General features: G+C 35.6%; 3 protein-coding genes across 3 annotated transcripts; all 3 read left to right on the top strand.

Moving 5' to 3' along the window:
* Positions 1–6435: 6435 nt before the first annotated feature.
* LOC114732037 (phenylalanine ammonia-lyase 1) lies at positions 6436–9979 on the top strand. The gene is made up of 2 exons (XM_028919309.1): positions 6436–6912; positions 8027–9979. Exons 1-2 carry the CDS (start codon positions 6515–6517, stop codon positions 9390–9392), a joined length of 1764 nt encoding a protein of 587 aa, XP_028775142.1. The 5' UTR covers positions 6436–6514; the 3' UTR covers positions 9393–9979.
* A 1938-nt stretch (positions 9980–11917) lies between these two features.
* Positions 11918–15568, top strand: LOC114732034 (isocitrate dehydrogenase [NAD] catalytic subunit 5, mitochondrial). Its single transcript, XM_028919306.1, has 7 exons — positions 11918–12293; positions 12814–13134; positions 13223–13384; positions 13467–13541; positions 13658–13767; positions 13844–13916; positions 14945–15568. Exons 1-7 carry the CDS (start codon positions 12135–12137, stop codon positions 15134–15136), a joined length of 1092 nt encoding a protein of 363 aa, XP_028775139.1. The 5' UTR covers positions 11918–12134; the 3' UTR covers positions 15137–15568.
* Positions 15569–16713: 1145 nt separating this feature from the next.
* Positions 16714–20581, top strand: LOC114732077 (adenosine kinase 2). Its single transcript, XM_028919373.1, has 12 exons — positions 16714–16907; positions 17529–17582; positions 18308–18354; positions 18475–18506; positions 18592–18693; positions 18789–18856; positions 19012–19088; positions 19183–19280; positions 19358–19428; positions 19506–19572; positions 19652–19835; positions 20127–20581. Exons 1-12 carry the CDS (start codon positions 16825–16827, stop codon positions 20267–20269), a joined length of 1026 nt encoding a protein of 341 aa, XP_028775206.1. The 5' UTR covers positions 16714–16824; the 3' UTR covers positions 20270–20581.
* Positions 20582–24943: the final 4362 nt, after the last annotated feature.

The following is a 24943-nucleotide window of genomic DNA, read 5'->3' on the forward strand; positions in this document are numbered from 1 at the left end:
AGGGGAGGGGACATTTTGGCTCCCTCCCCTCCAAAATTTTAAACCAAATGAGGGGAGGGGCTCATTTTCCCCCCTCTCCCTCCCCTCCAAACCAAACACCCCTTAAAGGAGATAAAAGTTCATCTTTTTTTTTTTTTTGGTTTTGCCACATAATAGGTCATCGGATTTGCTGTTTGGGAACTCTTCCAACCAATACGCTCGACATCATCGTACCTCCTGTAGCATTTGGTTGTAAAGACGTACAGCAAACATAACAAAAATAGTTGGTGACCAAACAATCAAATGGCTCTCACCTCCCATGCCGAGTGACATGAAAATTAATATTTTCAATATTGTCATGCAACTGAAGGAAAGAGATATTCCTCAGTGTATATTGTTTGTCAAATAATTCAGGCTCTTCGATATGGAATATTGTTACCCACCATCATAAACTATATCTTCCTTACCTCCCAAGCTGCTTCTTCTTCTTCTATTCCCATTTTAGATTAAATGAACAATCTGACAAAACGTTAGAATAATATTGTTTATCGAATAGTTTAAGCTAATTCTATGCAGAATAATGTTGTTTATATATCGTCTACAGTAAACTATATTTCCCTTATCTTCGAAGCTTTTTTAACAACCATTTCAGATATTAATGAACATTCTGACAATACGTTACTTCTTCCACCTTCCTCTTCCCACTTTCACATATCTTTCACTGCACCAAACAAAATTCACCTTGCCAGCTTTCATCTCCCCCTCCTCATCACTCCCACCTTTCATTTACTCCTCCGGTCCTAATTATAAGACCCAATTGACTTATTTGAGGAGATTAAGGAAGTAAGTAAGTTAAGTTGTTATTTATAATAAATAAGTGTTGTCATTCCTAAAATATCCTTGCTAATTAAGTATATTGGCTAAAAAATATTATTAGAAGGATTATCTTGGAAAAAATGTATAAATATAAGAGAGAAAATGGATTGGATCTTATAATTAGGACCAAATAAAAAGTCAAATTGGGTCTTATAATAGGACCGGAGGAGTATATTACCGAACACAGCACAGGAGATGTAATAAATGATTTGAAACGACAATAATATGTGCGCTGTGAAACATCAAATGTCAACTCACGTAACACAGATAAATAAACGTGTCTTAATAAATCAGACGCTAAATAAATGAACATACATGGGAATAAAATCCATCCATTATTATTTGCCTTGATTGTTTGTTTATGATGATAGTAATTAATTATTTAATTTTTTAATCTTTGTAAATTAGGTAGAAAGCTCCTATAATTAGGAATGGCTATGGTATGGAGCACTTGTAATTCACGATAAGTATTACAGCTGAGTTATGTGGAATAACAAAAGGGTATCGTGGATCCCACGAGTGGAATATTCCAGCCTTTTATAAATCGTTTAAAACTCTTTACCAAGCTCGATCAAAAGTGGCTTTCAAATGTGTGGCTGATAATAATTGGTACCAGTGGAGAAGCAGTTAGGAAGCTTTGCACAGTTTGACCGTGGAGTTATAGTCTCCACTTACAGGCTTGGTCCGGCCACGAAGTTCTCCGATGAGATTTCAGTCACAAAAATTAAAAGTATGGATCCATCGATGTATCTTGCATATCTTCAATATAAGGGCACGCCACCACAAATATCATATCATATTCCTGTTGAATCTGATTTGCAATGATCCGTCAAATACAATGCATTAAAAATTAGGATTATTGCCATTCAAAATAAACAATAAAAGCATTATATACATGTAGTTACAATGTCCATTTTAAGTCGCATTGACCTGGCTTTTTCTCCTGGGGACTCTGTATTTTGGATCCATAAAGAGTTAAAGACAACTAGACAATCTCCTCTATTCTGCTAATTATTTTTCTTTCCTCTCTCTATCTCTCTCTACAAAAATAAAAACACAAACTTAGTCTTGCTAAGACTCGTGAACTTTAAGAAAGCATTGGGTAATTTTTCATTCTATTATAAAGAATTCATCCTTACGTTAAAACAAAAAAAAGGAAAAAAATTAGGAAGGATTAATCGTTAAAATTTTGTAAACAATGATAATTTGACAAAACGAGACCTTCCAATCAATAACATATATAAGGACTGGATTGTTGATAAAGCACAATACGTAGTGTGATTCATGTAACCGACTCCACCCAGTGGGATAAGGCTTGTTGTTGTTGTTGTTTTGTTGATGATGATAATTTGACAAGTTTTTATACCAGAAAACACTGGTATTATACGTATTTTATACAGGGTACTTTTGCCCATTTCCCCATATTAAATGGTGATACAGCGCAGCAAGTTAAACGACTGGGTATAATCATGGGTTGAACTCTTCAAACTTTAAATAATAATGGAGAAGTGCTATAAAATACTACCTCCGATTCTAAATATAAAAACCAGTTGACTAATTTAAATAGACTAAAGAAATAAGTTAAGTTAGTTATTTGTAATAAATATGTGTTGTCTTTCTTGAAATGTTTTTGCTAATCAAGTGTATTGGCTAAAACTATCATTATTACAATTACTACCTTAAAATAAATAAATATGAGAAACAAAATATATTATAGTCTTATTATCACATTATCTGCTTCGATTGATAATAGGAGTATTATCAACCATATTTATTTTTCTTCCGAACTTTAATCCACACGCACACTATATATTTTCTTTCTACTCAAGTATAATGTACTTACCAACCATTGATTTTATTTAAAATGCCGTTTTTAATTTATAAAGGAAAAAAATCGCAAAACGATCGAAACCAAACCTTGTAGATAGTGTGTTTTTAGCGAGGAGCGTTGACAAGTGAGTGGTATAAACTTGCGACAGTCTCAGTGCTATCTTTTATATATATAAATATGTATAGACACACACACACAATATATATATATTTATATATTTATACATATATGTGTATATTTTCTGACTGACCGGAGGAAGAGACGGGTCAGCGTTCAAATCAGTTGGGTCAGCGTTCAAACAGGGGTGGCGATTTGGTGGAATTTCAAGAATAAATATTCACTCTTAATTAATTAATTAGCTAATTGTCTATTTTAAAAAATCCAAACAGTCTTTGCTTGACTTGCAATCTCTACACGGTGCACAGGTAAAAAATATATATATATATAATATATATAAATAGTTAGATGTCAATTATCATGTGCATACCAAGCCTCTACTCCGGCCACAACAAACACCCTTCCCACCAACTTCATCCACTATCTCTTCTTTCATCACATCGCTCTCTTTCCCTGCTTCATTTTCCATGTTCACATTGCCTTTTCATCTTCTTTTTTTGAATATATAAAAATAATAACAACGATAATAAAACGTCCCGTTGGCCGCAGAGGGTGGGTGGTGGATCTTGGGAAGTTAAACCATTCCTTTTTTTTTTTCTCTCCCGTGATTCCTTTATTGAAAAGCATGATTTTCAATGTTCCGTTTATGTGATATTATCTCATGTAATTAATACTCCTCCGGTCCTTATTATAAGACCCCATTTGACTTTTTATTTGGTCCTAATTATAAGACCAATCCATTTTATCTCTTATATTTATGCATTTTTTTCCAAGATAATCCTTCTAATTGATAGTTTTAGCCAATATACTTAATTAGCAAGGATATTTTGGAATGACAAGTTATTTATTATAATAACCAACTTAACTTACACTTCCTTAATCTCCTCAAATAAGTCAATTGGGTCTTATAATTAGGACAGGAGTATAAGAGTTATTTTATTTTTATTTGATCATAATTAATATTCAAATTTATTCTATTTTTTATATTTATTTATTTTTAAAAGTAGTTTTTGTAGTAGTTACGTATATAAAGATTCTATCAAATGATAATTTTATCTAATACATATGATTAACATAGTATTTTAAAAAAGAACTTAACAAACTTTTCTAATCAACTCAAATAGTAAACTAATTTTTGTGAGCGGAGATAGTATATGTAACATGCATGTATATGTGTGCATGTGCCCTGGGAATGCATTAGTTACGTATTAAACTACTATAAATATATAGTCAATATATTGAAATTGAAAGGCAAAAGCAATGCACGGTATATATGATCATCTCTTATAACTATATAACAAATGCAATACTATAAGCAGTAATTGACCTTTTTTTTTTCCCGGCCACGAGCAATGGGTGGTTTGTTTTGACTGTGGAAGGCAAAAGGCAAAGCCCAAAAATAAAATAACAAAATGAGGGGAAGAGAGGGATCGCCACTCGCCACTCACTAAGCACCTTCCCGTTTTATTTAAAGTGGGGAAACGTAGAGGATATAATGGTGCTATCAATGGTACAGGTTTTCCCACTTAACATTTTAAAAAAATACTTTATCTTGGATATAAGATCTGATTTTTGATACTAAATACTACCTCGGGTCCTATTTATAAGAACTTGTTAACTAATTTGAAGAGATTAAGAAAAAAAGTTAAGTTAGTTATTTGTAATAAATAAGTATTGTTTTTCTAAAATATCCTTATTAATCAAGTATATTAGCTAGAACTATTATTGTTAGAAGGACTATCTTGTAAAAATGTATAAATATAAGAGACAAAGTGGATTGAGGTGTTATATTTAGAACCAAAATAAAAGTCAAATAAGGTCTTATATTAAGAATCGGAGGTAGTATAAAAGTTTAATTTATTTGTTTCTCAAATTTATAATTTTTTTAATCTTCATTATCACTTACATATATTAATTAGGTTTTTCATCAATAAAATAATTTCCCATGTTGATGATAAAAAAATAAGATGCATTTATTTAAAAATAATTGCGCAGCATGAAACGTTAAGAAACTAGCTGAAATGCCACGTTGGAAACAGACATGAATGGCGCGCCCAGGAACGGAATAGCTGAGCTGGCATCAAGGCCGGGGGGCGAAGACCAGATGCCTAAGCGGGCGGTGGCCGTTAGATGCGCACGTCCTCCAACGGCGTACCTGCTTTGCCACCAACCCCGCCTGCTAGTGCTGCTGCTTCTTTGTCTCCTCCACAACCCCACCTACCGAATCCTCACTTTATCCATCCACCCCCCACCTTCACCCCCGATGTATATGTTAGCTCTGCCTAATGCTCTACTCTTGACATCATTCTTATCATCATAATAATAAGCACCTCACACTTTTTTTTTTAAAATTTATTGTTGCGCTTGAATGTGGAACCATTTCTTTTATATATAAGTTAGTTCTGATTCTGAATGTAAAATTTGGTTTATAGTGTAAATTATATTATAAACTAGAAATAATATTAAATTTTAAAACATACGTAAATAGTTAAAAAGTATAAGTTGTTCAATCACATATGGATGTATATAAATTTCTGAAAATTTTATCTTTAATTGGACCTAACAATATAAAAAGGAGAATTCAAGTCCTATATAAGAGAAATAATTACTAAAAAAAATTTCATAACAATCTCAACAGCTTACAATAACAAGTCCTATAATGAGAAAGCAACTTTTGGGACTTATTTTTGAATTGTTTTTTTTTTTGTTTGGGTCTATTGTAATTTTCTCATATAAAAATAAATCACCAAACACTCAGTTTTGGTTTTTTTTTTCACGTTTTATAAGGTAAAAATATTTATCTTATGCGGCACGAAATCACCGAAATTTGCAGCTAATGAAAGGTCTAGCGGAGTGCTCATTAATTATAATGATTAATGCCACCGGGGGTGGCTTTATCGGGCGTGCACTCGTCCCCGGCGGTGCTCTGGCACTGTATCTACATTAATTCACTCAGTACAGTGCGTAGCAATCGCCCATTCCCATGACTCGTAGTTAGCCACGATTCCCAGTCTTGTGCAGCAACCCTCTCGAGTCTTTATCTTTTCATTTTTGTCACGTGTATTTATGTTCTCAATGGAAAGTGACCATTAAGGCCCTCTTCAGTCTTCACAAACTTCCCAATTTAACACCTTCTTTTAATAAAACCATGAAATGGATGGGCCACACACAGCTCATCAAGCCTTGCGCACCACAAGTCCCATTTCTTATTTTGGCATGGAACATTAATTGTATTTAACCAAACACTCTTTATTACGTAAAAAAAATCTTAAATTAATGCGAGCAATAAAATGTCTCCATTCATGAAAAATGTTTCTTGAATAGTTGAATGAATCCTTAAATTTAAGTGGTTCATATTTGATTTGAGTTCATCATAATTAAGTTTAACCTTTTCAAGTAAGATGACCGACGTCATACTTTTTTTTTCTCCCCTTTTCCAAATACAGCTTTTAAAAACGTGAGTACGTTTTAATTCAGAATACTGTATTATTTAACTCGTGATCCAACGTAGTTCTTTAAACTACAATAGTAGTTAGGTAGATGGCTCAGTTTCCCAGAATCTACTATAAAAGCCCGACTTCTCTACCTCACCAACTCAGGAAAACCAAGCCTTCACCTGTAAGTTTCCAGGATTTCCTCTCGTCTGCTTAGCAGAAGGCCCTCATATATTCTCTCAACCCCAGGCATTCCCTGAATCTGTAATTCATCGACATGGAAGCCGTTGCTAACGTTAACGCCACAGCCGAGAGCTTCTGCCTGAGCGGCGGACGAGCTGCTTCTGACCCACTCAACTGGGGTGTAGCCGCCGAATCACTAAAGGGCAGCCACTTGGACGAGGTGAAGCGCATGGTGGAGGAGTTCCGGAAGCCGGTGGTCCGCCTCGGTGGCGAGACCCTCACCATCTCGCAGGTGGCCGCCATCGCCGCCCACGACCAAGGTGTGAAGGTGGAGCTGTCGGAGTCGGCCAGGGCCGGCGTTAAGGCCAGCAGTGACTGGGTCATGGATAGCATGAACAAAGGCACCGATAGCTACGGCGTCACCACCGGCTTCGGCGCCACTTCTCACAGACGAACCAAGCAAGGCGCTGCTCTGCAGAAAGAGCTTATCAGGTACGTGAATCTGTAACGCCTATTCACCATCTTTCTTTCTTTTTACATGTTAACCGCGCTAGTAAAATAAATTTGGCCGCATTCAGGGGGGCGATTGGTTAAAAAATAATACAGATAATATGTATGCTTTGAAAACTTCTATTCTATCAAAGTTATTTCTCTGAGAGAATGACAGAAAAAAAATTAGAAATTGTAAATCTCAAATCAGGGTTGATGACACAATTTTATTTTGTATTGACAAGTTTGAATTTACAAATGATAATAAATTTTTGTTGACATTTTTTGTCTGGCATTTATAAAACTCCAGTTTCTTTTTCGTTATTTTCCCTGCTTCTTTTGTTGAAATGACACGATCGGGCGTTCCGCTTTCTTGTATTTATTGCCTGGTGTTTTTTTTTTGCGAATGATCATCTGGCACTTAAAATTTTGATTAAGTTATAACTCATCAATCTCCGGATTTTTTTTGGGGCGTCAAAATCAATCTCCGGATGTTAAGTTGCGGTAATTTAATTTATATAATTTTAACTTCAGTTAATCCTGAACTTCTAAATCACAAGTCAGTGCAAATCATTTTCTATAATTTTTCTTGAATAACTCTATAGAGTTAGGCTCAAATAGATTAATAAGGGCTAGTCACCAATTTTTCTCCTTGAAAATGATTAATTTTTTTAAATGGTTAAAATAATAAAGACGAAGTTCAAAAGGAATTTATATCAATTCAGAATTCACAATTTAAATTTTAATTGAGTAAGAACAAGTGATTAATTTTGTGGAGTGGATGGTGATTGAAGAGGCTCGTGGGTGAGAAAGTTCGTGATACGCTGTAGGTAAGTGGAGTCAGCTAGGATGGGCGGGTCGGTGCATGCGTGCATCTCTCTCTCCTGGTTTGGTGGCCCTAGAGCTGCGATTATGTAATTTATTTTTTTGGAAAATAAGAAAAATATGTTAGGAGAATGTTTCAACATTAATTTCTCTTATAACTGGATGCCATTTTTTTTCTTTAATGATTGTCTTGTTTTGCGCTCACGTGCCTTGAATTTATCCTAGCAGAATTTGTAGTTTTGGCCCCGTAATTAGCAGAGAATTGACTTGGTTAGAAACATTTGGATTTCAGATTCTTGAACGCTGGAATATTTGGCAACGGCACAGAGTCATGCCACACTCTGCCACACTCAGCAACCAGAGCGGCCATGCTGGTCAGAATCAACACTCTCCTCCAAGGATACTCCGGCATCAGATTCGAGATCCTGGAAGCCATCACCAAATTCCTCAACCACAATACCACCCCATGCCTGCCTCTTCGCGGTACAATCACCGCCTCTGGTGATCTTGTTCCTCTTTCCTACATCGCCGGTTTGCTCACCGGCCGACCCAACTCCAAAGCCGTCGGACCCTCAGGTCAACTCCTTACTCCCAAGGAAGCTTTCCATTTGGCCGGCGTCGATTCTGACTTCTTCGAATTACAGCCCAAGGAAGGCCTTGCTCTGGTCAATGGCACCGCAGTTGGTTCTGGCTTAGCCTCCATGGTTCTCTTTGAGGCCAACATTTTGGCCGTCTTGTCTGAAGTTCTATCGGCAATTTTTGCTGAAGTTATGCAAGGGAAGCCCGAATTTACAGACCATTTGACACATAAATTGAAGCACCATCCTGGTCAAATTGAGGCTGCCGCTATAATGGAACACATTCTTGATGGAAGCTCCTACATTAAAGCAGCTCAGAAATTGCATGAGATTGATCCCTTGCAGAAGCCCAAACAAGATCGCTATGCGCTTCGAACTTCACCCCAATGGCTTGGTCCTCTCGTTGAGGTCATCAGGTTCTCCACCAAATCCATCGAGAGGGAGATCAACTCAGTGAACGACAACCCTTTGATTGACGTTTCAAGGAACAAGGCCCTGCACGGTGGTAACTTCCAAGGAACCCCGATCGGAGTGTCCATGGACAACACTCGTTTGGCTCTCGCATCTATAGGGAAGCTCATGTTCGCTCAGTTTTCTGAGCTGGTCAACGATTTTTACAACAATGGGTTGCCTTCAAATCTCTCTGCGGGTAGAAACCCCAGCTTGGACTATGGTTTCAAGGGTGCTGAAATCGCCATGGCATCTTACTGCTCTGAGCTTCAATATCTTGCGAACCCTGTGACAAGCCACGTCCAAAGTGCCGAGCAACACAATCAGGACGTGAACTCATTGGGTCTGATTTCGTCTCGAAAAACCAATGAAGCTATTGAAATCCTGAAGCTCATGTCTTCGACATACCTCATCGCACTCTGCCAAGCAATTGACTTGAGGCATTTGGAGGAGAATTTGAAGAGCACGGTGAAGAGCACCGTGAGTCAGGTGGCAAAGAGAACTCTCACCACAGGGGTAAACGGAGAACTCCATCCTTCTAGATTCTGTGAGAAAGATCTGCTGAAAGTGGTTGACAGAGAGCACGTATTTGCCTACATCGATGATCCCACCAGTGCTACACCACAGTGATGCAGATGAAAACTGAGGCAAGTTTTGGTGGATCACGCACTAGAGAACGGCGATAACGAGAAGGACCTGAGCTCGTCGATCTTCCAGAAGATTGCAACTTTCGAGGAGGAATTGAAGGCTGTGTTGCCAAAGGAGGTAGAGGGTGCAAGACTTGCGTACGAGAACGGCAATTCACCGGTCCCAGACAAGATCGAGGAGTGCAGGTCGTACCCACTGTACAAGTTCGTGAGGGAGGATTTGGGAACTGGGTTACTTACTGGAGAAGACGAGGTCACCAGGTGAAGAGTGTGACAAAGTGTTCACGGCTTTGTGTCAGGGAAAGATTATCGATCCTCTTCTGGAATGCCTCGGGGACTGGAATGGAGCTCCTCTTCCAATCTGTTAGTTTGAATATCGTCAGGATTTACTCTTTGGAATGTTTTTCCTTGTCACATATATATAGTCTTTGGTTGTGAAGCAGTCGTAGAAACTAACGGTTTGCCTAGTAAAGGATAAAGCCTCCGGCAAATCAATTTAAAAGACTGCTCGTCTCGCAGATCCAGGCTTTTGCTGTCAAAAATATTGTTAATGAAATATATTACTATCTCCGGTCTTAATATAATAGACTCTGTTTGACATTTATTTTGATCCTAAATATAAAACTTCAATCCACTTTGTTTCTCATATTTATGTATTTTTTCCAAGATAGTCCTTCTAATAATTGTAGTTCTAACCAATATAGTTGATTAATAAAGATATTTTAGGAAAAACAACACCTATTTATTACAAATAACTAACTTAATTCTTTCCTTAATCTCCTCAAATTAGTCAACTAGATTTTATAATTAGGACGAGAGGTAGTACTTCTCAATGTTCATTCTTATAATTAGGACCGCATGTGTATATTACTTACTTAAATATATAAAAAGGATATTTTTAAAACTAGCTCATTTTAACCCAGATTTTTATTATTTAAATTTTGATAACAAAAAAAACTCTACCATGACGTTGTTTTATGTTTAATTTGTACAAAATTCTGAATAAAAGCAGTTTGGACAAATTAAAATCAATTCAAAAGACAGATTGAATCGATTCAAATGAATAATAACAATTTTAGTTATAATTATTTTGTTTTTTTAAAACATCATCGAGGTGGTTTGGTTAAACGTTAGATAATAAAAGCAAACTAATTGTTGAAATGTGACATAAAATTAATATTGGGTGGTTTAAAAGACTGCTCGTCTCGCAGATCCAGGCTTTTGCTGTCAAAAATATTGTTAATGAAATATATTACACATCTCCGGTCTTAATATAAGACTCTGTTTGACATTTATTTTGTCCTAAATATAAAACTTCAATCCACTTTGTTTCTCATATTTATGTATTTTTTTCCAAGATAGTCCTTCTAATAATTGTAATTCTAGCCAATATAGTTGATTAATAAAGATATTTTAGGAAAAAAACAACCTTTTATTACAAATAACTAACTTAATTCTTTCCTTAATCTCCTCAAATTAGTCAACTAGATTTTATAATTAGGACGAGAGGTAGTACTTCTCAATGTTCATTCTTATAATTAGGACCGCATGTGTATATTACTATAAAAAAGGATATTTTTAAAACTAGCTCATTTTTAACCCAGATTTTTATTATTTAAATTTTGATAACAAAAAAAACTCTACCATGACGTTGTTTTATGTTTAATTTGTACAAAATTCTGAATAAAAGCAGTTTGGACAAATTAAAATCAATTCAAAAGACAGATTGAATCGATTCAAATGAATAATAACAATTTTAGTTATAATTATTTTGTTTTTTTAAAACATCATCGAGGTGGTTTGGTTAAACGTTAGATAATAAAAGCAAACTAATTGTTGAAATGTGACATAAAATTAATATTGGGTGGTGCTGGATTAGTTGAAACGCGGCAAAACGCCTGATATGAGACTGGCAGAAACAACCATCCTTGAACCTTTCTTTCTTCCGCAGGTTCACCTCCGGCCGGAGCCCTGTAGTTTAAAGACCGGACTTAACAAATTAGAATATTTTTAAAATTTCAGTTCTGAAAGACCGATCCTTTTAAACCTATCAGTCTTGAAGAGCTAGCCCGACTTCCTACCTCTACTCCGGGACCGCGATGATGATATTATCATGACCCCAACTTATGTTTCTTCGTATTGGGCATTGGCCCGCACAATTGCGCACCGAGCCTATTGCAATACTAAAAAAACAAAAAAGTCATTATTTTATTACAGAAATAATGAAAAATATAAGAAGGAATAAAGCACCTAGGCAAACTCCAATGCTAAAAAGTTCATTATCTGCACAAAAATTGTGATATTGCCAAATTTGCATAAATTCCTAATACGTATGCTTCCTCATGGATCATAGCCTCCCAATCCGGTGATTCACGAACAAAAAATATCAATAATGCTGAAACTAAAAAAAAAAAATAGTTTAACTAAAATTTACCGGAGAATAGAATCACGAGCACCGAGGCATATAACGCTTTAACTGAAAGTAGGGAATGGCAGGCGACGATGGCAGGACAATATTCTTGAAAGTTGAAACTCAAGCAAGCACAGGGGCAAAGAATAAAACAAAATTACGGGGGAAAATGGTTCAGGGCGGGTGTGAAGTGTGAACTTCGATTCGCCAGACGGTTAGCGATCCCGCGTTAGAGGCATCCGATAATTTGAACGTATTAGTTAGTTACTTTAACTGTAATAACTTTTCTCCCCTATCTCCTTGTCATAGTCAACAATGGCTTCTCACCTCCTCAGACGAACCCTTGGAAGTCGCACTAGCCAAATCTTCTATTCTTCGAACCCCAGGGGCTTCTCTTCCGTCTCTACTCCGATTCGAGCTACTCTTTTTCCTGGCGATGGTATCGGACCCGAGATCGCCGACTCCGTCAGACAGGTCTGTCTGTTATCCCTCTCTCCTTCCTATATAAAGGATAATTAAATTGGCCATGAGAAATAAATATCAAGAGTTTTTTTTATGGTAGCTTCTTTAAAATTAGTCGCCTCGATCAAACGAAGGCTTGGTGTTTATGAATTTCACATTTGTAATGGGGACGATCGAGAACTAAATTAATTAAATTCCATGTTTTACTTCTCTCATCTTATCATGGTTTATGAACGTCATCGTCCTAATTGTATGCTGTTGTTATTTTAATTCAAAGTCCAAATCATGTTGTGATTGGTCGTATGAATTCTATTTGGTTGCCGCTGCAAGTGATTGCAGCCTAATGTGCTTCATTCTTCCCGGTTTCTTTTTTAACGAGAGGTGCGAGTAGGTACTGAACCTTGAATGAGAGATGCAGGTCAATGTAGTTCGTATCATGTGAGACTAGCTTAATGCCACTTTACTGGTTTCGTATTTTTGGTGATAGTCCTATATGGATTTATTGAAATACAGTTATTATTGCAATAATTAGGTATTTAAAGCAGCAGAAGTACCAATAGAGTGGGAGGAGCACTACGCTGGGGACCAAATTGACCCGCGAACACAGAGTTTTTTAACATGGGAAAGTTTAGAATCTGTAAGGCGAAATCAGGTTGGCTTGAAAGGGCCAATGGCAACTCCCATAGGAAAAGGTCATCGTTCATTAAACCTGACTCTAAGGAAAGAACTAAATTTGTACGCCAATGTCCGTCCTTGCTACAGCCTTCCTGGCTACAAAACTCGATATGATGGAGTAAATCTTATCACTATCCGTGAAAATACGGAAGGCGAGTACAGTGGACTTGAACATCAGGCGAGTTTACCTGCTGAAGATGGTATATACTGTCATTTTTTTGTTTTTTTAAATATAATATTGACCTCCTTGTTGTTTATCATGGCAGGTTGTGAGAGGCGTGGTAGAAAGTCTCAAAATCATTACTCGTCAAGCAAGTCTGAGGGTAGCTGAATATGCTTTTCACTACGCCAAGACACAGGGAAGAGAGAGGGTGTCTGCCATACACAAAGCCAACATTATGCAAAAGACGGATGGTCTTTTCCTTAAGGTTCACCTGTAATTGCGGAAAGTTTTTAGGATATTTGGCTACAAAATCCTTATTTTAACATTTTACATTGAATTATTTTTAGTGCTGTCGCGAGGTTGCAGCGAAGTACCCTGAGATAACATATGAGGAAGTTGTGATTGACAATTGCTGCATGATGGTACGATGTTGTTCCATATAAATAATGCAGAATTGGATGTGTGATGCAATTTCATGTAACAGACTCTTGTATTGTTATAAGAGGGATGACACTAGTTATTTTTTGCCCATCCACAGCTAGTGAAAAATCCAGCACTTTTTGATGTGCTGGTGATGCCCAATCTTTATGGTGATATTATCAGTGACCTTTGCGCTGGTTTGATTGGGGGTTTGGGCTTAACACCAAGGTAATTTAGTGTTTTAGGCAAAACAAATTTAGAATGCCACCATCTATTGTCTTAATTGATTTTATATCTCTTGCAGCTGCAACATCGGTGAGGGAGGTATTGCACTTGCTGAGGCCGTGCATGGTTCAGCACCTGATATTGCTGGAAAGGTAGGCAGTAGAAAAATTTGTTCACTCTTATATTATCTATCCTCAACCTTTAACCCTGGACAAAATCAATAGCATAGGCCCTTGCCCCCATCCTGTCCTGATCTAGGATGGGGCTACAAGATTAATGGTTGCCATTGCTTGAGCTGTACCTGGGCTGAACATTCATGATGCAGAAGCTCAGATCATTTACAGAAATGCTTATTGAGTGCTCCTCTTTCATATTGAGGTTAAATGAAGCCTCAATGATCTGGATTCAAGCTTCTTTAAGACGAGCCAAATGAAGCATTAGGTTGCTTTATCATTTGAAGTTCTGCTTGACTATACCCCTAATATCGATAGTTTCCCCTTCGTACCTTAGGTCTATCATCTGCACAAAATTTTATTAATAGATTTACAGAAGTCCCTCTAACATTTATAGAATGTTAGCATAATAGAAATTATGGTAAGGAGAAGAGCATCGTAATATGCAGGGCCGATGAAATGGGTGAGAGAGAGTTGCAAAAGAAGAGCTTAGACTCGTGAAGGGAATAGATGCATTAGCTGTCTATTGAAGAGTGGAGACTTGTGGTGTTGGTCTTGGACGTTCCTTGTGTCATTTATGTGAATCAAAGTCGACGTGGTGGGTGTGTTTTGGTCAAGTTGGTATTTTGCTATATGGGAAGTCCTGGGATTCGTGTCGCATTGTTTGTCTTTCTAACAAACCTCTGGCATTCTGTGGAACAAAGGGAAGTTCTAATGCAGCAATAACTACCTGTGGGCTCTCAAGGTGACCGTGTGTGAGCATTGATTGGCAAAATGAGGCTAGTTAATGGGAAACCAAAATTAAAGTTAGTGCTATTTCAAGATAGATAAGTTATAAATATTTTAAGTCCCTTTTAAAATGTTACTGGCATCTTACTATATTTGCCTGGAACATATTCATTTTATACTATGCTATGGGCTATGACCATTACTTTCTTCCTTTTGAAATATACATTTCTTTCAAAGCTATTTTATTGTTTTGCCATGCTTACTCTGGATTTTCACAGAACTTGGCGAATCCGACTGCCTTGCTGCTGAGTGCCGTCTCAATGTTGCGCCATTTGAAGCTCAATGACAAAGCGGAGCAGATTCAAAACGCCATTCTCAACACAATAGCAGAAGGGAAACACCGTACCGCTGACCTTGGCGGCACTTCCACAACAACTGACTTCACAAAAGCAATTTGCGATCATCTTTAAAATTTGCCTTGGTGTTGGGAGGAATTGTTGTGAATTTTTGCCCCAGTTATCCAAGCTCTGAGATTTAACTCAGTTTTTTTTGGAAGAACTGAAGAATAGTAGGATTACATTAGCTCAATGGAAAGCGCATTTAAGTAAGCGAACTATACGCCACAGTCGTTGAGGGGCAAAACCAGCTTCAAATAACCGCCTGCCTATGTTGTGCCTAGCATCGAGAGGGCACGGAGTCCTTGTTATTATTTAGGATGCCCCCATTCATTGTGCTTTTCTGACATCTCTGAGAATTTCTACAGGTCGGGAATGAATAATGATTTTATATTGACGATTATGTTTGACAATTCGTTCGAAGCAAGTTTTGTAATTTTAGACCACTTTATTTTAGCGAATGGAATGCCGTCGCATCAGTTATTATATTGCAATGCTGTTGGGAAATCGTCTCTAAATGGATTTATGCGTGTATTCTGGACCTGAAGGTTATTATGAACCGGGGGGGGGGGGTGATGAACAAATTCCTCCGAAACATGGTAAAGACCATGTTATCTGTTTTGTTTATGGTTGAAACTGAATGGACTGGGATATATAGCGCACTACCTAAGCCCAGTCCTTTGGTCAGATTGGATGAATCTGATGCTGAATGCCGTGCTAGCATAATTGTTCATTATGACAACTAATAAAGTTAATTCCCCTTGCATTATTGCGTTATTGGGGGGAAAAAAATGAAATATCAGCATGGATATATATATTATTTCCCATTTCATGTGGTTTTCTGCATTTTAACACATCAATATCAATAGCCTAATTTGGGATTTTTCATTAAGGCCTGGTAATGGATACCATGACCCTGCTAGGAATCAACGTTCGAAATTATTTATAAACAGATAAAATTTTGTTTACATATTTATCTCATATCTCTTAAATCACTATTAAAAAAATTACTCCTTTATCTTATTTATAAGATAAAGAAGATATTTTTTGGTTCTATTTACAGGGTATTAAAAGAAATTTTTTTTATGGATGTGTGATTTAACCATTTATTTATTATTATTATGTTGATTTTATTTACACAATGTATAATATATAATAATAGAGATAAAGTTAAAAAGTTATTAAATTTTAAATAAAAATTAATGAAGTTTAAAGTTTTTTTTTAATTTATGTGAAATATATTGAAATTGATTTATAAATAAAATCAAAAAAATATTTATAAACCAAAATAGCTGATAACAAATGTGCTTTCAGGAACATGGTGCCCTAAAATGGGGGTTGGTGAATTGGCGACCAAAGCTGGGGAAGGTGAGCCGTACGTTATCAGCGGTGGGCCTCACGGGGTGGGTAAGCTGAAGTAAGTGGGTCCCAGAGCACTCCCCTGTCCACTCGCGCAGAATAGGCTTTTGGCCAATCTCCAATCACAGGTTTTTTGGGACGATTAAACGCTTACTAATTTGTGTTTTTAATTCAGACAGTCAGAATAGCAATAGATCCATTTGATTTTTTGGACATTATTGTTTTTAAACTCTTTCCGCCTGACTTTTTTCTCGTGTTTGGTTTTTAACACTTCCCCCTATAAAAATGGGCATCTGCTTGCTGCTCGGCAGATCTGAATCCTACTCACACGTTTCGCTCTCGCTGTGCATCTCACTTCGCCGAACCTGCGCCTGCCCTCGGTTGTGTGATCTCCTTTAGCTCAAATGGCGTCCGAAGGTATTCTCCTAGGGATGGGCAACCCTCTCCTCGATATCTCGGCTGTCGTCGATGAAGAGTTCTTGCAAAAGTACGTTTCTTCGGTACTCATTTTCTTGCTTCGTTCCTTGACCTTAATCTCTCTTTTACATCTATATTCAAAGATCTAGTTCACTCGTCGATGTGTCTTTCCGAATCCATTAAAAACGGACGGTGGTTAGCTCAGCTGGTTTGTCCTGCTGAGTTTCTTGGGGCCGGATCTATCTTCTCTGCTACATTTTGCACGTAACATGATTAAGCATCGTCTTCCGCGTAAATTGCTTTCTGCTGATTAATTGTCGTTTTGAAGATTATAGTAGCAGTTCTACATCTCTCGACAATGTTGAACAATGAATTTTTGCAGCATATACATCGGGGGCCTGTAGTTTGGCGATCCTCCGTGTTTCATGTATTGAAGAGAAGTCGGAAGTCATCATTTTGTTTTCCACCGTGTATCGAGATTATAGGAGGTGTTTCCTTTGGTGTTTGAAAGGCTTAGATACTCTCTAGAATTGTTATGGACACGCGTTGTTATTTTGAGAAGTGACCTTTTTTCGGTTCTGTTTTTGCATTTATTTCATTCTGCGTCTGTACCAGCATTCTGAAATTAGAGAAGAATATTCAAGAAAGCTCTGTCTTGCTGTTCTGAGTGATTTTGCTTTATATGTCACAGATATGGCATCAAGTTGAACGATGCAATTCTTGCGGAGGACAAGCACAAACCTATGTAAGAGATCTCATGCTATGCTTAGACCACAGTGGTTTCAACTTTACAAGCTTGTGTCGAAATTGTTCATTGCTTGGGTTATGCTTGGAATCAGTTATGATTGAAAATTGACATTCAGCAAGCTTCAGTTTCCTTGATAAAGTTTAGTTAGATGTGACCAATACTAGTTATTCAGGTTTATTGCCCTAATCACACATGTAACAATTTTGTTTTGGTTAATTGGTCTTGATTAAGTCTGGTGTCGCCTCACCCAGTAGGACTTCCTGCACGATACCTTTTTTCCCCATTTCATTAGGAGGCCACTATATTCTATTACTTTAGCTTGTTCCTGACAAAGTGGCTTGTGTTTTATAAAGATGCTAGTTTGAGATGTTTGTTGGGTTCCTTGGATCTATTGTTATGCCTATTCAGATTTCACTGCTACACATATGCTCCATTACCTATAATAGCTCTATTGCACTTAAGGAATCCGTGATGTTTGAGGCTTCTCTGCTGATTAAATTCTAAATGTATGCATTTTTGCTTTATTTTAAATTAATTATTTGGCCACTTGAGGTTAGTTTATGTAGTAAGGATGAAGTAGGCCGGGGTGTAGGTGGGGGTCTAAATAGGTGGGACATTGAACCTCTATTCATGTCTAGTTTTGGATATCTCCCTTCTTCTCAGCCTCGACTAATTTCTCTTGTGTCATAATAGTATTTTATGAGTTAATATGATCATCTCAGGTATGAAGAATTAGCTACAAGATATAACGTGGAGTACATTGCTGGAGGTGATTAATTTAGCCAGATGTATTGGATTTAAGATAATTGATTTGCTACTCATTTTATTGACGAAGTTCCAGGAAAAAAAGTGCACACTGCATAATAATAGTTTATATACTTGTTGGCAGGTGCTACTCAGAATTCTATCAGGGTTGCACAGGTATGTAATACCCTTTCATAGGTGGTAGAAGAACCCGGAAAAGTTAGGGTCAGAGTGATTTACTATTTTCCATTTCGTCTTCTAGTGGATGCTTCAAATGCCCGGAGCAACAAGTTACATTGGTGCCATAGGAAAGGACAAGTTTGGGGAAGAGATGAAGAAGAACTCAAAGGCAGCTGGTGTCAATGTAGGTTTTGGCTTTTATTTCTTTGAATCATCTTCTCTCCAAAGTGGACCCTGGACTTTGCATTTTGAACTAACCTTTACTCATTTGACTATCAGGTCCACTACTATGAAGATGAAACTGCACCAACTGGCACTTGTGCTGTTTGCGTCAAAGGTGGTGAAAGGTCAGATGAATAAGCAGGCCTTCAATGCTTTGCTAAATACTTTTGAAGTGCACATCTGCTTGATATTTACTTAATGCAAGACAATAGTTGAAGCCTTTTGGGATTTGCCTAAATGTCTTTCCATTTTTAATATGTTTGTTTAAATGGAAATACAGGTCTCTTGTTGCCAATTTATCGGCTGCAAACTGCTACAAGTCTGACCATCTCAAGAAACCAGAAAACTGGGCTTTAGGTACCCTGTTGGTTTATGCGGTCCCTGGATATTGTTTTCCCTCCCCTTCACTCCTTGTCACTAAGATGTTATTGTGCAATCTTTTCTTGAACAGTTGAAAAGGCCAAGTATATCTATATAGCTGGCTTTTTCCTCACTGTATCACCAGAATCCATTCAGTTAGTTGCTGAGCATGCAGCAGCGAACAACAAGGTAAGATGCGATTTATAAGTGGCGGTCCCTATCTACTAGCAGTTTCTGACACGTTTCTATGTTAATTTGGCGTGCAGTTCTTCTTGATGAACCTTTCTGCCCCATTCATCTGTGAGTTCTTCAGGGATGTGCAGGAAAAGGCTCTGCAGTAAGGATCTTTGTATGTTAAATTTGAATGAAAGAAATTTACATATCTATCTAATGAGCGCCCTTTCTTGGATTCAGGTATGTGGACTTTGTTTTTGGAAATGAGACTGAAGCTAGAACTTTTGCTAAAGTTCATGGTTGGGAGGTAATGATAGCTTAGCAAATATGTAGAAATGCTCTTTCGGGTTTAAATGCTGACCCGTTTATGTTCTCCTCATGAGTAGACTGATAACGTGGAGGAGATAGCTGTTAAGATTTCCCAATGGCCAAAGGCATCAGGAACGCATAAAAGAATTACTGTTATCACACAGGGTGCAGATCCTGTGTGTATTGCTGAGGATGGCAAGGTGAACTTGTTCCCAGTAATACCATTACCTAAAGAGAAACTGGTCGATACAAATGGAGCAGGTAATTGTTGTTTTGCTTGTGGGGAGTACTGCCGTGGATTGAAGTCATATCTATGATTATTTGCTTAAATTCTTGAATACAAAACTCCTTTTTCATGGCAAGATATAGGCTTACAATGTTGTGGAAGCTATAATTATCTGTTACAACTTTGCGAAAATATATCATGCAGCCAAGCGAAGGCAATTGTATTTATGACTGAAAACTAATCGGGGGCAAGTAGAGACACGAATATTATCTTCCTGATATGCTAGTGAAATAATGTTAAAATGCACTTCTTTCTGTAATGTGTAGGAGATGCATTTGTTGGAGGGTTTCTTTCACAGTTGGTTCTGGGAAAGCCTATTGAAGCATGCGTGAAAGCCGGGTCTTATGCAGCTAATGTTATCATCCAGAGGTCCGGCTGCACCTACCCAGAGAAGCCTGATTTTCAATGAGATGTAGTTTCCCCAACTTGGATGGCCTTGATAAATTTTGATTGTTAAGTGTCGTTTGTGTCATCTGGATTTTCATCCTATCGTACTCATCTAATTACTTGCCGATCTTTATAATGTCGGGGGCATTGGGGATATGTTCAATTTCCGGCCGGAGAAAATACTAGAAAGAAGTTGCTGAGAATGGAGACAATAATTGCTCGATAAGAAGTATGAAAATATCTCCCCTACGTGATTTAGATCTAGCAAGACCATGTTTTCGTCTTTGCCTTGTTCTATCAAGTATTTCTGATGAATAAATTGTCTCTTACCAAATACTGTTAGTTGCCTCCTTTAAGAAAAAAAACTTCAAAAAGTACATCTAAAATTTCAAAACCTCTAATTAGAAATAAATATAAAAATATATTGTTATTTGCTTTTTAAATGTTACTAATTATTATTAAAATGTAATGAATATGACTGATTTAAAATTTTAAAATTTTAAAATTTTAAAAAAAAAAATTTTTTTTTTTCATTTTTCCCCCTCCAGGAAACCATTGACTGTGAGGTTGTGGTGTGGGTTTTATCTTTGTTTTTTTTTTTTTTAATGGAACATTGATTCGAGGTTCACTACCACGTAGCCTATTAGCTTTAAAAAAACAACAAATCTGGTGGAATTTCATAAAAGTGCAGTCAAGGGGAGATGTCTTGCTGGCTGATGTGCACGCTCTTCACTTTCCTAGTACATGAGCAGAACGGAAATGCTCAGGAATTTGTTGAATTGAAGCGTAACACTGCTGGCCTATTGAATTGATGGATTCTTCAGACCTGGTGCAGAAGGCAGGGTTCGTTATGAACATGGACCCCAATGTATGTTACTTTTCCTAGCTTCCTGTTTTTGATCAAAATCCGACGGGAATGTGCTGTCCACTTAAAAGAGCGACATCATTTTGGCATTTTTTTATTCGGTTAAAGTGCAAAATTTGGCAGGTTATTTTTTTTAAGCCGGCCGAACTACATTTCGGGTCGATCTCACTCACTTTAAGGTTTCGTTTGGTAAAAAATATTAAAAATGAGGGATTGAGATTGTGATTGTAATTAAAAAAATCTATTAAAAGAATGTTTAATATAAGCGATTGTTTATTATATGAGATTAGCTAAACCTATATATGTGGGATTAGAAAATACCATAAGGGGAAGTGGTATTCCCTAATCGCACCTCTATAAATTTGCCTAATCCCATATAATAAGCAATTACTCATACTAAATACCATTTTAATTATTTTTTTCAATTGCAATCTCAATACTTCATTTTTAATGCTTCGTATCAAATGGGACTTAAGGTTATTTGACAACCATCAAAAGTACTTTCTTCATATATTTATTTTATAAATTGTAAAATCACTTTTAAAACTATAGTTTAATTTCCATTCAAATACTTTTTTGTCTTCATGTAAAATCATGATTAAAAATGCTCAAAACTCCATTTTATATAAAGCAAGGTAAATTTTTTTTGCATATTTATTAAAAAAATTATTTATAAATTATTTCAAATGTGACATTTGACACTCAAAAATAAGAAGGATAAAGCCCCTAGAAGATGATGAGCACCAGAAGAAAAGATTATAAGACATCTTGTGACAACTATTCTTCCAAAATCCATTTAGATTAAATCAAGCAGTTTATTTAAAAAATTAACCACGATAGAAAAGAAGAAATCTTAAAATTTTTAAATCACTATCATGATTAAAAGAAATAAATTTATATCACGAGCAACTTTGATCATTAACTTGGGTCTATGACTTCTACAGTCCATAAATATCATTCAACCAGTAACCAAATCCAGATTCATATTTTCAAACATATGAACTGACAAATCGTTTTAATATAAGTTATGAAGCCTATTAGTCAAAAGTCAACACTTTTAAGATAGCGTAACACGCAAAGTCTTAAAGACCTCTAGCTTTCTAACGGCCTCCCATATCAGATAGTAGTAATTAAAAATATTAGTTTACAATATTAAAGTAGATAAGCCTTATGTAGCAATATATAATAAACCAGCACATAAAACAAAAGGAGGAAGGCTACACAAGCTATAATTGCACACTATGCCTCTGGAGCCTTCCCTAATGGGCCACCACGTGAACTATCACTTGAAGATAATAAAAACCACAGGGTGAGACAAACGCCTCAATAACCAACTTTCCAACTCATTATACATACTAACATGTGCTCGTGAAGTGTTAAGTGGGATAATTAGAGCCGGGAAAACGGGCCAAGCCCATCGGACCGGCCCGTTTAGGCCCTGAAATTATGAGGGCCGAGCTTGATATTTTTCTCTTAAAATGATAAATAAGCCCTGGAGGGTCGAGGGCTTAAAAGGGCCGGCCCTTTTAAGCCCTTTTATAATTTTTTTATTTTTTAAATTTTTAATATAATATTAATGTTATTAATTTTTTACATTGTTAATAATATTTCAAATATTTAGCTATCATTATCATTTTAAAATTAAATTTATTTTTAGACAATAATTTATCCAATTAAATTTTTAAAAAATAGGTTAATTTGGACTTTAATAATGATTTGATTTATATTATATGCGTTGATATTTTTAAACTATATATATATTTGATAATAGAATATTTTTATACTTATATAACTTGTGATTCTATAATTTGAATTAGAAATTCATGAGTTTTAACAACAATGTTTCTCACATTAAAGTAAAATAATAGTTAGATTGCAAAATTTAAAAATAAAATTCTTATAAAGAAGAAAAACTTGATATTTTTGTTACGAAAGAAAAGCATACTTATGAAGAAAAGTAATTAATTATAGTGATGATGAAGTTTCAAAAGATTAATGATATTGTTTATTTATTGGACAATTGCATTATAGATAAAACTTTTAGATGTTGTTATCTTGTTAATGAATATTTTAGATGTTCTTAGATGTTGATGAATATTTATATATGATGATATTTTATATTTGTGACTTAATTTTATTCATATTTATGTCTTTTATTAATAATTTCATTGGTTTATTTTTATATTTTTATAAAAAAATATGATAAATATAAAAAAATAGTATTTTTTCTTAAACGGGCCAAAAGCTCGTGGGCCGACCCTGGCCTTGTAGCTTAAGGGCCGAGCCTGGCAAATTGGGGTATTTTTAAAATTTCAGCCCTGGAGGGCCGGCCCTTTTAAGCCCGCCAGCCTTGAAGGGCTGGCCCTGATTCCCGGCTCTAGGGATAATTATTAAATCTCAATAATATATAGATATATCAATAGAAAAATATATATCTAGATAGTCTCAGTCATCCAAAACCTCATTACGAGGGTTAATACATAAGCCACATAAGTCTATCCCTTACTATATGGGATCAATCAGACATATAGGTCTATTCCACACTTTGGGGATGAATAAAAAGTCACAAAGATCTATCCCTTACTCTGGGACGGAAGAAACCAGTCAATGTGTATCAATGGTAGCCTTACCATGTGGTAGAATAGGGCTCAATCCAAAATTTAAATAACAATCAATCATTCACAATATAACGAAAAAATGTCTCAATCTTTTTTCAGTATAATTCATAAGATATAAATAATATATCTTTTCTAAACTTCTCAGTCATAAATTTAAAAATCCCACAAGACAATTTTCATAGTTCAAAAAGTATAACATATTTACTCGAATTTCAAATAACAAATCATTATTCTAAAATAGCAAAATACTCAAAAACAACATATTAACACATATAACGAGTGAAAAGTGGTTATTTCTCGCCAAATCAATAGTAAGGATTACTACAAGATCAATCCTCTGCTCAACCAATAATTAATCTACACAATTAATATAACCACATATTAATATAAACTAATTAATTAATTAATTAAGTTCATACATATTAGTTAAAATTTTAATTTAATTTAATTTTTATTCTAAATTCCTGTAACTCTCATAATCCAAAATTTAGTATTTTAAAACTAGCTTATAATTTTCTAATAAGTCAAATTATTTATTTACATCCTCTGGGATTATTTATTTTAATAAAAAGAATTTTTCAAAATTTCCAAATATGAAATTATTATGTTCTAAATTCTAAAAATCCCATTTAAAGTTTAAATCTCAAAACCAAACCATTAAAAATTCAATAGTATCTCAAATGTTTATAAATAAATAATCTAATCCAAATTTTAATGATATAACTATCATGTAGATATAGATTTTTCCATAAATAATAACTTTTTAGCTAAAATAATTATTTTAAAATCTCCAATCATCCCATAAAGAAAACTAAACTGATTAAAATCTCAATAATATGTCAAACAACTCAAATAAATCATTTAACTTGAATTTAATCGATAAAAATATGATATATGCCATATATAACAGATTTTTTAACTAAATAAATTAATTTAAATATTAAAAACTAATAAATGGGCAAATATAAGCTGATTAAAATTAACTACTCATTCATTTCTAAATTTCTATAGTAATATTGTCATTAAGAAATGTAAAATATATAGAAAATATTTATAAAGAAATTTCGATGAAAAAAGTTAATTTTATGTACCAAAAATATATTCAAAGCTTATCCTCTCTTTCACAATGACCGTCAATATACTCCTGCTCTCTTTCCTACACTCTATCTCTCTTCTCTCTTTCCTTCTCGCGCCTGACGGGAAGAATTGAATT

The sequence above is a fragment of the Neltuma alba genome, unplaced genomic scaffold (genome assembly GCF_004799145.2).
Source record: "Neltuma alba isolate B1F8T4 unplaced genomic scaffold, ASM479914v2 tig00012871_pilon, whole genome shotgun sequence".
NCBI classification, from domain to species: domain Eukaryota; kingdom Viridiplantae; phylum Streptophyta; class Magnoliopsida; order Fabales; family Fabaceae; genus Neltuma; species Neltuma alba.